Source organism: Myodes glareolus, chromosome 24 (assembly GCF_982192425.1).
Source record: "Myodes glareolus chromosome 24, mMyoGla1.1, whole genome shotgun sequence".
Taxonomy (NCBI): Eukaryota; Metazoa; Chordata; class Mammalia; order Rodentia; family Cricetidae; genus Myodes; species Myodes glareolus.
The window spans coordinates 48,092,153-48,109,706 of NC_142049.1; the positions used below are offsets into that span (position 1 = coordinate 48,092,153).

General features: G+C 51.8%; 2 protein-coding genes across 3 annotated transcripts; one reads left to right on the plus strand and one right to left on the minus strand.

The window, feature by feature from the left end:
* Positions 1-5,031: 5,031 nt before the first annotated feature.
* Bcat2 (branched chain amino acid transaminase 2) lies at positions 5,032-16,538 on the minus strand. 2 transcript variants are annotated; one of them, XM_048443162.3, is made up of 11 exons: positions 16,462-16,538; positions 11,277-11,351; positions 10,831-11,034; positions 9,072-9,182; positions 8,866-8,985; positions 8,466-8,629; positions 6,709-6,851; positions 6,464-6,549; positions 6,182-6,322; positions 6,036-6,110; positions 5,032-5,422 (listed from the first exon to the last, which is right to left on the minus strand). In XM_048443162.3, the coding sequence occupies exons 1-11, from the start codon at positions 16,483-16,485 to the stop codon at positions 5,384-5,386; spliced, it is 1,182 nt and encodes a 393-aa protein (XP_048299119.1). In that variant the 5' UTR covers positions 16,486-16,538; the 3' UTR covers positions 5,032-5,383. The 2 variants fall into 2 exon arrangements, with proteins under 2 accessions (XP_048299119.1, XP_087757596.1); XM_087901470.1 differs by lacking the exon at positions 16,462-16,538 and having other exon boundaries at positions 11,277-11,570.
* LOC125406294 (uncharacterized) lies at positions 11,581-17,255 on the plus strand. The gene is made up of 4 exons (XM_087901471.1): positions 11,581-11,652; positions 12,128-12,251; positions 15,001-15,138; positions 16,011-17,255. Exons 1-4 carry the CDS (start codon positions 11,638-11,640, stop codon positions 16,613-16,615), a joined length of 882 nt encoding a protein of 293 aa, XP_087757597.1. The 5' UTR covers positions 11,581-11,637; the 3' UTR covers positions 16,616-17,255.
* Positions 17,256-17,554: the final 299 nt, after the last annotated feature.

The following is a 17,554-nucleotide window of genomic DNA, read 5'->3' on the forward strand; positions in this document are numbered from 1 at the left end:
CCAGTGCTGGGATTAAAGGTGTGAGTCACACTGCCGGCCAGAAATGGGAATTTTTATAGAAGGTTGAGGGATTTTTCAGGGCACCACCAGGTTCAGCGTGAGTCAATCCCATGTTATCAATAAAGGAAGGAGGAAGATAGTCTTTCTGGATTTTTTGATGGAGGGAAGAAAGTCTCCCAGGGACCTGCAGATTTTCCCTTGGGTCCCCTAGGTCCTTAACCTTTGCTTGAGCAATAATTGGCAAAAGGGAACAAGATGTGGCAATGGGTCAGTCTGGCGCCCTAAAACATTGGAATTCCAATCCCATGACTGCCAAATGGTGCCGCAGACTCTCCGTTTTCTCCTGCTAATTTGATCAGCAATAAAAGGGCATGCCCCAAATCAACGCTGGCCCCAAAAGAGGCCGGATTTGAATCCAGGTCTGTATTAAGCTCGCTCTCTAGAGGCTCCTGTGGTACATATTAATTATATGTGTGAGGAGGCAAGGGTGGGGACCCAAGAATCACAAGAGCCAGAGTGGGAACAAAGGTGGGGTCCTCTAACTCCTGCAGCAGTCAGAGAATCCGGGCCTCGCTCCTCTCCTCCTATCTGTTTGCTGCTCCACTCTCCGAGGAGCTGACATCCCTGAGAGGCAGCGGTAGTCTGAATGTAAGTGGCCCCTTAATCTTATAGGGATTGGCACTGCTAGGCTTTGTAGGAGTGGGTGTGGCCTGGTTCTAACAAGTGTGTCACTGTGGGGGTGCCCAGTGTCTCAGTCAACTTCCTGCAGGACTCTTAGCTGCCTGCCTGCTGCCGTGCTCCCTGCCGTGAGGATAATGGACTGAATCTCTGAACGTAAGGCACCACAGTTAAATGTTTTCCTTTATAAGAGTTACCATGGTCATGGTGTCTCTTCACAGCAATAGAAACCTTAACTAAGACAGAAGTTGGTACCGGGGACTGGGGTATTGCTGTGATAGGCCTGACCGTGCTTTTGTTGGAAGGAATATGGACTTTGGGAGTTTGGCTTAGGAAAGAGTGGAATGCTTTAAGCGCTGCACATTGGGCCATCCTAGTAGGAGCATATGTGACCTAGAGATCATTTTGTAATATTTTGAAGAATGTGACTGCCTTCTGCCCTTGTCTGAAGAATCTGCCTGAGGCTAAAGTGAAGAGTTATGGATTAATTCCATTGACAGAGGAAATCTCAAAACAGCCTACTGTAGACTCAAGATTTATAATGCAAAGGAGCAAGCTGAGCAGGATAAATTACAAAATGTGAAATTTAAGAAGAAAAGGAGGGGCTGGAGAGATGGCTCAGTGGTTAAGAACATTGCCTGCTCTTCCAAAGGTCCTGAGTTCAATTCCCAGCAACCACATGGTGGCTCACAAACATCTGTAATAAGGTTTGGTGCCCTCTTCTGGCCTGCAGGCATACATGCAGACAGAATATTGTATATATAATAAATAAATCCTTTATATAATAAATAAATCCTTTAAAAAAAAGAAGAAGAAGAAGAAGAAGAAGAAGAAGAAGAAGAAGAAAAGGAACACCAAAAAGTGGAATAGAACAAAATCCTATGTTCCTATGTTCCAGGAGACAGACAGATTAAGAAGTGGAACCTCAGGGCAAGATCCTGAAAGACCTGGATAAATCCAGACCCCCCCCCCCCAAGCAGGAAAAAAATAGAGCCAAAAATCTAAGCAGGGAGAAAAGACTCAGAAATCTAGGATTAGCCGGTTCAGTGTTTCAGGAACTAGTTGAAGATAAAGGTAGATTGTAATTTTGAGAATAATCTTGAGGAACAGGGAGTTGTCCCCTTGTGACCCTCACTGGTATTTCCGGAATTTTCTGTGACACCCTTCCCACCCCTTCTGGATTACTGGGCTGTGGTTTCTTCCCTTAAAAACCCCTTCTCTCAGATACTCGGGGTCGAACTCTTCCCCTGGGTGGGTTATGCGTCTCGGCCCCAGTGCACCGGTTCCCATCTTCCCATCGATTAACCTCGTGTGATTGCAGCAAGGAGGGTCTCTCATGAGTTACTGCGGGGGTCGTGTTATCCTGAGACGTGAGTGAGAGTCTCCCCATATCGGGGGTGTTTCAATCCCACCCAGCTAAATTTCCAATCGCTCTGGTCAGTACACAGATCCCAGCACTCTGAAGGCAGAGGCTGGTGGATCTCTAATTTTGAGGCCAGCCTAGCCTACAGAGCAAGTTTCAGGACAGCCAGGCTTAGGCAGTGAAAGACAGAAAGACAGAAAGTTGGTGAAGATGTAATTGAATGAGGGGCCGTGTTCCAGCTGCAACATGCAGAACTTGGTGGCTTTGGCCACGTGGCTCTGGGCTTAGAGTTAAGGGGAGAAGAAAGGGGTTATGGAATAGAAACACTGAGACCAGGTATGTGTCAGGGGTGCCCTGAATGGAGACCTAGTAGAGAGGCCGTTGTGTGAAGCTGTGAAGGTGAAGCCTGGGTTGCCTTGATGACCCCAAGATGTTAGAGATGTCAGTGGGGCGTCCTGGGATACCTGCTGAGGAGAGCTGCTGACAGGGAGTGGAACCAGTCCAAGAGAAAGAAATGGGTTGCGATCAACAAAGCTGAATAGAGTTGGAGATCTGGAGAGCACTTTGACATCAGACATGGAGATGCAGAGTTTGGAGTTTGCCCAGTTGGGTTTTGGTCTTGCTTCGGTGCAGTATTTCCTCACTATGCTCCTTTCCCTATGTTTTGGAACAATGATTCCAGCATTTGGGAGGCAGAAGCAGGCGGATCTCTGTGAGTTCGAGGCCAGCCTGTTCTACAAGAGCTAGTTCCAGGACAGGCTCCAAAGCTACAGAGAGAAACCCTGTCTCAAAAAACATAAATAGATAGATAGATAGATAGATAGATAGATAGATAGATAGATAGATAGAATGAACCAAGGAAAAGTAATGCATATCTTGTGCCATTATATGCTGAAAGTGTGTGATCTGTTTTTGGATTATGATTTTATGGGGAATTATAGTTAAGAGAGTGCACGAGTCTCAGAAGAGGCTGTGACCTTGGACCCTAAAACATTGTTGAGACTGCGATAGACTATGAGTACTTTTGAAGTTGAACTAAACACACTTTGCATTATGATATACTTACAAACTTATGGGGGCCAAGGAGCGGAACGTGGAGTTTTGAATGTGATTGGTTCCATACCCTCATAGTGAATGGCCCTTTAGGAGCTATGGCCTTGTTGGAGTGGGTAGTGTTTGGTTGGAACCAGCTCACTCCTGCTTGATCCGGAAAACCCCATTCTTTTCTCTCTCTCTCTCTCTCTCTCTCTCTCTCTCTCTCTCTCTCTCTCTCTCCCACTCTCTCCCTCTCTCTCTAACCCTACCCACTCAGAAAATCTCTGACAAAGGTGCCACAAAGCCAAGTTCTGCATTCTTGGCCACCGCAGAAGCTCCTCCCCTGAAGTTGCCTGCAGCACAAGACCCCACCTAAAGCATTCAATTTTTGACATCCTTAGGCACAAACCCTGTTTGTTGTGGACGGATCAGCCCTCGCCTACAGGTTATATAAGCTCCCTGCTTTAGTTCAGGCGTGTCCTGCCCCAATCTCTAGGACTGGAGGACTCACCAGGAGTTTGCTTTTGCTCAAATAAACCTGTTATTTTTCTTTTTCTGTTTGCTTGATCTGTCTTACTGCATTGGTGGGGAAACCCATTATTGTGAACCCTATCAGGTGTGGCCTTGCTCTAGCAAGGGTGTCACTGTGGAGTAGGCTTTGGGGTGTCTTATGCACAGGCTATCCCCAAACCTGCAAGATGGAGCACTCTCAGCTACCACTCCAGGGCCATGTCTGCCCGCAGGCTGTCGTGCCCCCTGTGCCCCCTGCCATGTCTGCCCGCAGGCAGCTGTGCTCCCTACCATGTCTACCCGCAGGCCACCGTGCCCCCTGCCATGTCTGCCCACAGGCCGCCCTGCAGGCCCTACCATGATGATAATGGACTAAATCTCTGTAAGCAAGCCACCCCAATCAAATGTTTTACTTTATAAGAGTTGACGTGGTCACGGTGTCGCGTGTCTCTTCACAGCAATAGAAACGCATATGAGACAGGCAGCTTAGGCAGGGAGTTCAGGCCGAGGGAGACACCTGAAGAGACAGTGTCAAGGGCTCCAGGAACAGGCTTAGCCTACGTGTGACTCAGTTTCCATCTGGAGTCATTACTGACTTTAAAAAGTCATTTGTGTTAAAGCTTGCCTGCTCTGCCTTTTTCAATAACCTTGAGGGCTGTGAGTAATGTCTGTGTTAGCCTGCAGAAGGAGCATTTTGTCAGCGAGAAAGCACATTATTCTACTAAGATTTGGTTGGTCTATGCCCGCTGGAGGCACTCCTCCTTAGTGGTTAGTAGCTACTTGTTGCTAGGTGAATTCTTGTGTTGAGATAATTCACCTGCTTTAGCTTCCTTCTAAGGACAGTCAGCGAGGCCGTTAGCTGACTGTACTGCTCTTTTTTCTATTTATTTGTTTGTTTGTTTGTTTGTTTTTTCAAGACAGGGCTTCACTGTAGCTTTTGGAGCCTGTTCTGGATCTAGCTCTTGTAGAGCAGACTGACCTCAAACTCACAGAGATCCGTCTGCCTCTGACTCTTGCAAGCGCTGGGATTAAAGGTGTGCGCCACCACCGCCCACCGACATTACTGCTCTTTGTTCTGCCGTTGACTGTAATTAGTATATCTGCTGGCTGAAAATAAACCCAATCTGTTCTATGTTTTCTATCTCCATTCCTCTTAATCTGCCATTTCTTCAGCCTCAGCGCCCCCTCAGCTGCTTCGTGCCGGAGTGGGCTCCGACAGCTTGGGCACCCAATGTCCTACAAGAAGGGGAAAGATCCTTAGAGATCCGGTGGGACTACAGTGAGGCTACACTCAAGACAGGAGTGCAGGGAGAATTCATTAAGTGGGGTTCGATACTAAAGTGCAGAAGGAACCCTCAGGTCAGACACGCCTCCAAGCTGGGTCCCTGATGACGAAATGTGCTGAACCCTCAGGATCCCAGGGTGGCGCTTTAAACACAACGATGTCTTGTTCTTTGGCATTTTATTTCAAAATTGCAGCACGTACAGAGTGGGGAAAAAATGCATCATGGAGAGCACGGGGGATCCGGCCTGAGAACGGAGATAGAGAATATGCCAAGGTCCCCCTTCGGAGCAGCTGGGGGAGCTCAGCCCTGAGACCCAACACTTGAGGCGGGCTTCAAATAGTCTGGGTCCCGCCCATAAGGCTTTGGAGTACAGCGGCCACGTGAGGGCGCCAGAGACCCAGGTGCCCGGCCAGACCTTTATTGCACTTCTCGTGAGTCTTTGGGAGGCGAGGACGCTGGATTGGATGCTACAGACCCGCGGATCCAACCCGTGAAGGCACAGCCTGCTGCGTCACACCGGAAACATCCAATCGTGGGCACTGGCTCCGTACTGCAGACAACCGAGTTGCTGCTTTCAGGCAGCTGCACTCCCAGCAGGCCCCGGAACGTCGCAACTCACAGCTCACAGAGCTGAGCCCCAGTGCCTTATGGGAAGTGTAGTCCTAGACCCGGAGGCCCGCCCACAAGTCCAGAAAGACAGCAAGGCAGGGAGTTGCACAGCCTTGTAGGCGCTTGGGAAAAGGCATTTTCAGCTAAATTTGGAGTGCTAGGCGCCAACATGGGGCCAGGATACCCAGTCACCTCGGGTCCAGCTCACCGGGAAATGAGCCCAGAGGTCTTCAGGAAGCTCCCTTGGCTCACAAGAATGGGAATGCTCCAGAGACTTTTGAGTGGAAGCCTTCCAAGCCAGGGAGGAGCAAGGGAGGAAGGCTTGTCATGCCAAAGGGACAGTCCATGGTCCCAGGGAGTCGTGGGAGGCTCATTTTTGTGGCCAATGGCCCCAAAGCTCACGAAAACAGAGGTTCTCTCTTCAGGACTCAGAGCCACAGAGACTTGAGGAAAGGGGCCTACGACTCCCGAGCACAGAAAATGCCCGTGCTTCTGGCCACAGGCATTGGGGGAGGGGTAGGACTCATTATCAGAGTTGTCAATCCCGAGCTCACCTGAATAGCCTTCAACTCCTTCTGGAAGCGCGTGATGAGCTCCGGCCCGTTCTCCATGGTGGGAATGTGGAGTTGCTGAAGCAAAGAAGCCGTGAGGATGGGCACTCCCCCTTTCTCTCCCACCTACCCTGGCAGCTCCGCCTCACCTTGCCTTCGTACAGGATCTGATGCACTGGGCAGACCTGACAAGCGGTGCCTGAGCCAAAGACTTCCCGCACGCGGCCCTCCTCCAGCGCCCGCTTCAGTTCCTTCATGGTGACCTTGCGCTCTGCCACGCGGAACTCACCCTGCAAAACAAAGAGGCAGAAACACTCAGTCCCCGGACTCCCGCCCTGCTGCAGACCAGCATCACTGCCTCCCTAAGGCTGCTGGGAAAGATAGAGGTCCACAGACTGACCCAGAGAAGAGGGGCATCGCACAGGCCTTACCCAGGTCCTAGCCAGCTCCAGCAGGCTTTGTCGAACCACTCCAGGCAGGATGATGCCATCCAGTGGGGGTGTTGCCAGCTCCAGTACTAAGTCAGGGATGACAGATGGGTGTCACTGCCCCCCACCCTTAAATGACCTCCCCTTTCTCTTAGAAGCAACCTGCCCAGGACCCAGCGACCCTGCAACCCAGTAGGAATTGGGCAGGACATCATACAGGGTGTGGATTGGGTCATTGGTAGGCTCACCCCCGTCCTCGTGAGTCCAGTAGACGAAGATGTTCATGGTGCCCACCTCGGTGAGCTGGTGGTCCGGCCCGTACAGCCAGAGGACTTGCTCGCAGCCCTTCTTCTGGGCTTCTTGCTGCAGGGCCACAGTGGGCCCATAATTCCTGGAGGGCAGTCTGGTCAGACTGGGCAAAGACCCTCCATACTCCCCAAACACAGCCAAGGAGGAGTCTCCTTCCCCACCCCACAGCCCTCCTGGGAGGGCTTCCACACCTACAAGACAGAATTCTTAACCTAGCAGTTGGGGTCAAGGTTAGGGCCCTGTGTGGCTGGTATACCCCCTTTCCTGCCTCTCCAGCCCCTCCTCTCTCCACCGCTAAGTACTGAAACTACAGGCATGGCGGTGCCAGTGGTTTGGCTCACTTTACTCTCCTTTTTTGGTTTTGTGTATTTTGATGCAGGGTTTCTCTGTATAGCCTTGGTCCTGGAACTCACTCTGTAGACCAGGCTGTCACCACACTCAACTGGTTTGGGGCCAGGGTCTCTGGTAGCAGAAGTTGGCCTCCAAATCACAATGAGCTGAAGCTAGTCTTAAATTCCTGAGCGTCTCGTCCCCGCCTCCCAAGTGCTGGGGTCACAGCTGTGCAACCCCACACTGGTTTTCACCCTGTTTTAACCTGCAGTGTGTCACCCACACCAGGCTTCACCTCTTACTCACTCAAACGTCGCCCAAGGCTCCCACTGTCTCAGGGCAGGAGCCCAAGCCATGTTCTGAGCCTTGTGCAAAAACTGGTCTTGTCTGTCTCCCTTGTGCCAGCCCATTTATGAGGCCCAGAGTTAGAAAATGATTGGTACTGGGGTTTGAACTCAGGACTGCCCACATGCTAGGCAAATACTCTATTGCTGAACTCTATCTCCAACCCCTCTCTGGGGAATTCGAGGCAGGGGCTCTGCTCCCAATCCTTGTCCGCTAGCTTCCTTTTATAGTCCTCCTGCCTCAGCTGATTAAGGTGCCATGACATAGCATACATGGCCGTACACCACCATGCCTGGCTTCTCTTACTACCTCTGTAGCCAAGAAACCACAAATGAAGTGTCACCTCTTACATGGAGCTTCCACAGGTAGAGTTCCTGTAGATCTGGACACTAGAGTTCCCAGCAGCCCTCAGGGGGTGGGACTGGCTTGGCCTTATCTGTGTCACCAGAGGCAGCCAACACAGGGCCTGATACCAGGAAGACCTCATGAGGTTCTGAGAGGACCTGAGTACCCTGCCTGTGTGGACACACTTCCTCGTTCCAATATGCCAGTAGCCAGCACCTGACCTGACCTCAGGAGACTCAGCCACCTTTGCTGGCTTTCGGCAACACAGCATGCTGGGTCCAGAGGGTCATGACGCATGGGGACTGAGGCCTGAGGAATGTGGGGAGCTATAAATGGAGATTCCACCCAGCACAGGTACCAGAAGAAAGAGCTAAGGGAATCTTGCTTTCTAGAGGTTTCCAGGGGCTCGATCTTCTGGCTGACCCTCCCATCTCTGAGCTCATTTGTCCGTGTGAATGCACCCCATGCTCCTTTCACTGCTAATGTCAGACTCAGGACACAAAGCCCAGGGCCCAACCACAGAGCCAGTGACAATGGCTCTCCAAGCCAGAACCAGGCCCAGCCCCAAACAAGAAGCATGTGGAGTAGGACGGCTGCCTGCGGAGTACGGTTCACCCTTCCACAGCACCTCCTCCCGCCATGGCACAGCTAATTACGGATGTGGGGAACTACTTACCCCCCCACCTTGTAGTCGCCGACCCCACCCATCCAGGCTCTGATGAACGTGGGGTCAGCCAGGAGGGAGACAGGGGTCATGGAGTCTCCAGGGAAGTAGGAGCCCACCGGGCAAAGAATGACAAACAGGAGGGCTTGTGTGACCAGGCCGACACCCAATGAGGGCTATAATGGGCAAAGGGACAGCATCAGACCAAGGGATCCGCACTCCAGCCTCCTCCTTCCTTAGACTCAGAGCCCTAGGCCCAGCCCCTTCCCTCAGAGCCTGGGGTCCCCTGATGCCGATGCCGATGTGCGTGGCCCCACACCAGCACCAGCCCCTTCCTTCAGAGCCTGGGGTCCCCTGATGCCGATGCGGATGTGCACGACCCCACACCAGCAGCTCCCGCGGCTATGCCCACCTCATTCCCGATCAGCACAGGCCGCACGTAGAGGCTGCTTCCATTGCCGTCGGGAACCCAGTCTTTGTCCACTTCAATGAGCCGGCGGATGCACTCCAACAGCTCCTGCTTGTCAAAGTCCTGGGTGGATCCCATAGGAGTCAGGGCTCCAGATTCGCTCAGCCACCCTCTACCCTCTCTCCTTCTAGGGCAGACTGGCCACTCACTGGCAAGCAGAGGCGTCTTGCAGAACGTAGCATCCTGTCCATGTTGAGCCACGGCCGGAAGAGGCGTACCTGCTGGTCTCTGCCTTTGTATGCTTTCAGGCCCTCAAAGAGCTGTGGGGACAGGCAGGGTAGGGGTGCTCAGGTCTGGGTCCCAAAGCATTCAGATAGCAAGAGACACATAGAAACAAATGGAGATGGAGACACAGGCATGGAGACTCCAGAAAGCACAGGCAAGGCAGCCGTGGAGGTCAAGTCTTTTAACTCAACTACGCAGGAGGAGCACCGCAGGAGGAGCACCACCACCCTCAGTGAAGGCCAGCTTGGGGGAGCCTGGACCACAGGGTGAGGTCTCAAAATCACCCCATGCAAGGAAACAAAAGCTCATTTAATATACAAAGTTCTCCTGCATAGTTTTTAAAGCCTATCTTAGGGAGCTGGAACAATGCCCCAGTGGTTAAGAGCTCGGCAGCTCTTCCAGTGGAACCAGGTTCAATTTCCAGACCCTCCATGGAGACTCACAATCAGTAACTCCAGCTCCAAGGGATTGGATGCCCTCTTCTGGCCTCTGCAGGGACTGCATGTACAGTGATACACAGACACAACTCTATGTATGCAAAAACTCATACACATAAAATAAAAATAAATAGGCTGGGCAGTGGTGGTGCACACCTTTAATCCCTGCACTTGGGAGGCAGAGACAGGAGGATCTCTGGAGTTCGAGGCCAGCCTGGTCTACAAACAAAGTTCCAGGACAGGCTCCAAAGCTACACAGAGAAACCTGTTCGGAATACAAAAAACAAACAAACAAACAAACAAACAAAAAAGACTCTGCCTCAAAACCAGGATGGAGAACAATTGAGAAAGACACATCTGTCAATCCCTGACTTCACACACATACGGGGGGGGGGGTGTCATTCTGAGAACTTAAAAAAGCTCTTCAGCGACTGGAAGAAGTTTAACAGCTTAGCGAGGGCAGTGGGTGTGGAAACTGATACAAGTTACAGAGAATAGTTATAACGCTGCTCAAAACGGCTCAGCGGTCCTTCGACTCACTAGGACTGGAAATAGCAGAGACACACTGAAAGTGATATAGGCATCTGGCGATTATTGCAGCATTCCTTATCATGTCTCAGGGGTGAAAAGAAGCCAGATGTCCAACATCAGAGGACCATCTAAGGAGGCCTCTGTCGACAGAAACCATGCTGCAGCCGGCAAGAGGGCAAGGCTCCGGAAGGAGCGCCCCAGGAAGTCAGGTTGCTAGTCTTTCAACAACAGCTTAGGGTCTCATTCTATAGCCCTAGCTAGCCTCAAAGTCATGGCAGTCCTCCTCCTCAACCTCCTGAGCGCTGGAACTACATTACTTCCCACAGGGCCCGAGGCAGTGTCATTCTATCCAGGCCGTGTCTGTCCCTGTTCAGACTCCTCCAAAGGTCGTCATCGCTGTGGCCCTGAGGGCATCCTAGGCCTCCTTGGCCACATTGAGACTGCACAGTGTCTGCCAACCAAGCCCCTCTGTCTGCATGAGCTGTCCCCCCTCTTCTTTGCCAGGGGAACCCCACTTTCTTTCAGAGAACAGAGTTCCAACAAAGCCAAGATCTGCTCGTCCCAGGAAGCGACTGTCACCTAGTTTAGGTCCCAGAGCACAGGTGATCTCGGGAAAAGATGACAGACCCACAAAGGACGAAGCATGGAAGCGCCAGAGAGGTGAAGTCCGGCAGGCGCACAGCAGAGGGCGGCTGACAGGCACAGTGGGTCCCACCTGCAGTGAGTAGTGCAGGGCCGAACATGCCGGGTGCAGCGTGAGGTTCTGGAAGGGCTGGATCCTTGGCCGGCTCCAGCCTGTCTTCTTGGTCCACTCCACCATCAGCATATGGTCTGTGAATGTCTTTCCAAACAGCAGTGGCTGGCTGGGGCCTGGCTTCTTCTGCGGCTCTCTGGTCACCTGAACCTGGAGGTCTGCAGCCTGAGAGGAAACAACAGCAGCTCAGCAGCCTGGAGTCCCCAGCCTGAGAGACTAGAGCTTCCATGGCCCCAGCCGCAGCTCCACAGAGGAGCAGGCTCCACGAGGCTTCTGAGAGATGCGGCATTATCTCTTTACAACACCTGAGAGCGGACGACTAGCCAGAGAGAGCTGAGACCTGGCCTCCCCCCAGAACAGCGGACAGACCTCAGGCTTCCTCCCCTAGACCCAGGGCCCCTTTTTACCTTGAAGTTGGAGGACACACATCTTCTGGGCCCACACAGAAACCAGGAGACAGGGAGAAGTTTGGGGGCCTGGACCTGGGATGGTGGGAAGTCAATATGAGCAAGGCAAGAGCCAGGAAGAGCATCCTGGACCCGGCTGCCACCTCCTGCTGGGGAGGCCCATGAGGCTGGCTCTGTCACAGTCCCCGCACATTCTAGACAGACCCTGTGCTCTGCCCAAGTCCCCACCAGGATGACTATCCCCAGAAAGAGCAAAGTCAGCTCCCGCCCCTCCACCATGCAGGGCAAAGTCGACAAGGGCGTGTCTTCTACTAGAGAACTTTGGCCACAGCTTGTTCCCAGCTTAGTCAAGACAACGACCATGGACAGTGAGCAGGTAAGGGGACACTCCTGGCTTGGGGGGTCCAAAATCTGACGAGAGTTAGAAAAGGATAGGTCCTCCTTATCCCAGAATTGAGCAGCCCAGATCCAAACCTCCTCCCTCAGGCCTAGGTGTAAAGGCCGTGTGCTTCTCCATAAAACCAGAGCCCCAGACTCCAGCTCTCCTCCCTCAGACTCAGTGGTTTTCCTCAGTCTTCTTCCCTCAGGCCCACGGGTGCAAGATTCCAGCCCTCCTCCCTCATGCTAGGGGTCCCAATGTTTACTCTTTAGGAATGTGTCACTGGCTGGCAGGGCTACAGCCCCAGCCACGCGGCTGGAACGCCCTTACACTGGGCAGCCACTGCCATACTGTCAATGGCTGAAGGGCACACATCCCTGTAGACCCTCCCTGAAGCTGCACGGCATACGGAACTAGTTGTGTTCAGGAGGCCCCTTCCTGTTGACCTCTGACCTCATGCTTTTCTCTGCAGGCCACAGAGAAGCATCCGGGTCCTGAGTTTGAGGAAGACAGGAAGGATAATAGCTTGTTCCTGCTGGGAGAGCTGAAAGTGGCCAGTAAGATGGGGGCGTCCACTAAAGGTCACTGGTCAGTAGGTGAGTCTTGGCTATCATGTGGATGAGTCTGGGCCAGGAAGTATCTTTTTTTTTTTTTGGTTTTTTGAGACAGGGTTTCTCTGTAGCTTTAGAGGCTGTCCTGTAGTAGAACTAGCTCTTGTAGACCAGGTTGGCCTCAAACTCACAGAGATTCACCTACCTCTGCCTCCCGAGTGCTGGGATTAGAGGCATGCGCCACCACTGCCCAGCCAGGAAGTATCTTTTTTCTATTTTTTTGAGGGGAGGGGTTGATACAGGGTCTCACTAAGGTGCCCACTGCCCTCAAACTCACTCTGCAGTCCAGTCTTGAAGTCAGGATTTTCTGCCTCAGACCCTGCATGAGCTGGGATGACAGGCATGTGTGGTGACGCCTGGCTCAGATGACTCTGTGTGTGTGTGTGTGTGTGTGCGCACATGGGTATATCATGTGAGGGTTCATATGTACATCTGTGGACGTGCGTATGGAGGCCAAACTCAGATGTCATTCCTCAGGTGACATCCAGCCTGTTTGTTGTTTGTTTTTATGTGTCTGTGTGAGGGAATCAGATTCCATGGAACTGGACTTACAGACAGCTGTGAGCTGCCATGTGGGTGCTGGGAGCTGAACCTGGGTCCTCTGGAAGAGCAGCCAGTGTACTTAGCCACTGAGCCATCTCTCCAGCCCCCCATTCTGCTTTTTGTTTGTTTTGAGACAAGGTCTTACTACGTAGTCCTGGCTGTTCTGAAACTTGCGTTGACCAAGCTGACCTTGAACTCAGAGACCCACCAGCCTCTGCCTCCTGAGTGCTGGGATCAAAGGTCTGCCACTCCCACCCCACAGCCCATCCAGTTTTTTGAGACAAGGACTGTGATTATGTTCTGGGGTTTTCCTACCACTTTGGTTCAGGGACCCTCCAGTCTCCGCCTCACCAACAATGATATTTGAAGAGTGAGTTATTGCACTTATTTTTTTCCCCGACCAGGTTCCACGGATCAAACTCAGGCTTTCATGCCCAGGGAACAGGCGTTTACCAACTGTGCCCATAGCTCCCAGCCCATGGTCTTAACGGTGTGGTGACCGAGGGCTTCTGTGTGACCTGAGAGTGGCAAACCTTCCTGTGTCTCTGGGTGGTGACATGAAGCTTGCCCAACACTGCCACCGTGCACCAGACACTCATAGTATGGGGAAAGACAGCCACCCGGCAGGGCAACCAGCGTGCAGGCAACAAAAAAACAATTGTTTTTGTTTAATACAGTGAGCCGGAGAAGCTGAACAATGCAGAACAGAGATAGTGAGATGAAGGAATGAAAAAAATGGAACTGGGGGTTTATTCAGTTGGTAGAATGCTTGCCTAGGATGCTGGAGTCATTGGGTTTATGTCTCTCTGGCAGCACACACACCCTGCAATCCTAGCATTAGGGAGATAGAGAAAGGAAGATCAGCAATCCAAGGTCATCCTTGAATTTATAGCAAGATTGAGGCCAGGCCAGCTGGTTTATAAAGATACTACCTTTTTGTTTGTTTTTGTTTTGTTTTTTCCTTTTTTTTTGGCTTTTGTTGTTGTTTTGTTTTTTGAGACAGGGTTTCGTTGTAGTTTTAGAGCCTGTCCTGGAACTAGCTCTTATATACCAGGCTGGCCTCGAACTCACAGAGATCCTCCTGCCTCTGCCTCCTGAGTGCTGGCATTAAAGGCCATCACCATCTGGCCATAAGACTCTACCTTAATAATAATGAAATGGAATCGGGTATGGGGGTGCACACCTTTACTCCCTGCACTGGAGAGACAAGGACAGGCAGATCTCTGAGTTCAAAGCCAGCCTGGTCTACATAGGGAAACCCTGTTTAAAAAAAGAAAAAAGAAAGAAAAGAAATGGAGGCACCACCTGTCCACTGCCTGAGGACCTGAGTTTAATACCTGGGACCCACTTGTAGCCAACTGAAGGGCAGAACCGACTCATTATCCTGACCCCCACACAGGCACCATGACCCATGTGGGCCCACACAGATTCACATACCAAATAAATAAAAACATAACGGGGAACGGGGCAGGTGGGCAACACTAGGAGTTGAGGGAGAAGCAGGGAGCCAGGCAAAAAAACCTCTAAACTGTGTTTGATGGTGCACACATTATAGTCACAGGACTCAAATCATAAGTTCAAGCCTGGACTGAGCTAAAGAGATCCAGGAGAAAGCAGACAGAGAAACATTACACAGCCTGGGACACGGTTCAGAGATGATGTCTGAACTGGTCACAGAGCCTTGCTGACAATGAAGTGCCACCTTCACCTTCCTGGGGCAATTCGAAGGCCAGCAGTCTTCTCTTGGCTCCAAGAAAGCCTGCCCCTACCTACACTATGGGATTTAATCCCAAAGGGGGCACTAAAATGGCAGGTGGGCTACAGGGATGAAGTGTAAAAGGTTAAGCTGAGTTCAGAAATTGAAGAGGAGCCAGTGGTGGCACACGTCTTTAATTCCAGCCCTCGGGAGGCAGAGGCAGGAAGATCTTGTGAGTCTGTGAGTTTGGGGCCAGCCTGGTCTACAAGAGCTAGTTTCAGGACAGGCTCCAAAGCTACAGAGAAACCCTGTCTCGAAGGAAGGAAGGAAAGAAAGAAAGAAAGAAAGAAAGAAAGAAAGAAAGAAAGAAAGAAAGAGAGAGAGAGAAAGAGAGAAAGAAAAGAAGGAAGGAAGGAAGGAAGGAAATTAAAGGGGAGGAGGGAGTGTGCGGGGCAGGGCTCTATGTGATATGGTGGTGTTCCCTTCATGTCTCAGAAAGCTCTGAACTGCTGAACCCAACACAGCCCAGGTGTCTGTCAGAGATCAGGGCTGGTCTTGGTCTTGTCACAGCTCCGTCCACCATCACAGGGCAGCGAAGCACAAGGATCACCGTACAGTGCTGTCCTGACTCAGGTAACTGTCCCTGCACTGTGCTCTCTACCAAATCCCGGCACAGGTCTTCTCATAGCCCCGGGATGCCCGGGGCGCAGCCTGGACTTCCATCAGACTCACACAGATCCAGTGCTGTCTGTATTACAGCCTGTCACCTCAGGAATGTCCCCGGCACAGCCACATGCTGTTTCCTGCCCCATTCCAAATACAACATGTTCCCCCTCTACAGCCTAGGATTGTCCTTGGCATGTCTTGGGGTTGTTTCTTTCAGGCCCCAGAACTGTTTCAATGTCAATCTAGACTAACTAGTCCCTGCAAGATAATCCTTGCCAGGCCCCAGCCAGCAATGGCTCCCTTATACTCCAGGATTTCACCATGTGGGCACTCACCACTGGGCACTCAGCTCTGAGCAGCCTCGTGTTTACAGGGTAAAACTGCCTTCTTCCTCAGAACCCAGATCTGTCCCATTAGAATGGGGACTGGCCCAGTATGGCAAAGTTGTACCCATCCAAGGCCACCACACTATCAAAACCTGTTATACTGTCATATCCCAAGACAGTGTCTGTCTAGAACATTTCTGTCTGTCTCTAAGAATTGGGAGATGTAAGGTCTGTTCAGGAACTCATAAGCCTGGACTAAGAGCATCAGATAGTCAGGTACCAGCTAACAGCAAACATTTTGCCAAAGTTATGTATGGCCCAACTGTTTGCGTCCTCACTTGTGAGTCATGTTTTCTTAAGATCTTGACTCCAAAACTCTGCTGCTTGGCACCTTCTGTAAGCACTGGGTATTGTTGCCTGGAGATCCGTGTCATTTTGACATACAGATTACAAAACCAGGTACAGAGCCTCAGACAGACACTACACACGTCTTTATGTGCTCTTTGTTCCAAGAAATAAGATCTTGGGTCCAGTTCCCAGCCAAGACTCTGTGCCTAGTCATACGCCAAGTCCCAGAGGTTCTGGACCCCTCATCTAAAGGAACACAAGTGGACCGGCCCTTAAAACCCGCAGGCTGTACGCCCCAGCCAACACTTCCTCGTACCCAGTTTACCCTGTGCTTCTCTCCCATGCCCTCCTCCATGCTCCTCACTTCCGACCTCCCGGTCCACGGATCCTCGCGTCAGGTACCTCCCGCACCCCACCCGTGTCTACCCGCGCTGTCGCCCGTTAAAGGCCGGTGCTGCTTTCCAAGGGGCCGCATCCGCCTCTGCGTCCCGCAGCGGAACCCGAGGCACAGAGGAAAGACGCCCAGTCGGAAAGGCTGCACACCGGTGGTCCATCCGGAAGTGTGCCCCCCATCGGGATCCCCAGAGGCCCCAGCGCTGGTCCGCCACGCACCCACCTGCCGTAGAACCGCTGCGGCCATGATCCGTGCAGACCGTAACTGTGCCCGCCTGGGGCGCGGCCTGCTAAAGGCATTCCGGCCCCGCCCTGCTCACTCCCCCTCCCGCACATGGCTGCTCTCTGCGGGCCTCACTTCTGCCAGGCCTTTCTGAGTATAGGACCTCAGGGACCCAGCTCTGCTGCAAAGAACATAGGCTGGAACAGTCCAGAACTGGCATGCACTCGCTCACTCCTGGCCTCCTCCTGCTCGGCCCCAGCCAGGCGAGCTTTGGCTCGGTTTGCTTTTGCAGTACTTAGGTACTAAACCCGTGGCCTCCTGTATGTTAGGGAAGCGCTCTAACCACCGAAGTAACATCTCCTTTTAAAAAAAAAAAAAAAAAAAATTATATTGCTGGGTGTGATGGAGTACGCCTTTAATTTTAGCACTTTGGAGGTACAGGCAGGAGGATTTCTGTGAGTTCAAGGCCATCCTGGTCCACCTAAGGAGGTCCAGGCCAGTCAGGGCTGTATAGTGAGACAATGTCAAAACAAAACAGAACAAACTGGGCTTAGAAAGAGGGCTCAACAGTTAGAAGCACTGGCTGCTCTTCCGGAGCACTGGGTTTGGTTCCCAGCACCCACACAGTGGCTCACAACTGAAACTCCAGTTTCAACGGATCCGTAGACCTCTTCTGAACTCCACAGGCACGAGGCATGCATATGGTAAGCTTATATGTATGCAGGCAATACACTCATACGCATAAAATAAAAATGTGAAAAGATTTTCTAAAAATAAAAGAGCAAAAACATGCATCTTCGGAGGATCTTTGTCCGCAAAGACGCCGAGGCAAGGGTCAGCGAGCTCCTTCCGTCACCAGTACATCGGTAACAAGGAAAAGCTCACTGTAAATGGCGGTGGGTACAGAGAAAGGACATTTGAGAATGGGCCTGGTGGCCCCTACCTGCAATCCCAACACTCTGAAAGCTGAGGCAGGGGATTTGCTGCAAATGTGAGAGCATCCTACATGAGAGAGTTAGTCTCTGGTCTCCAACAAATGAAACAAAAGAACAGAACTGTGTAGAAAGAGGATTGGGTGGGGGATAATTTGTTC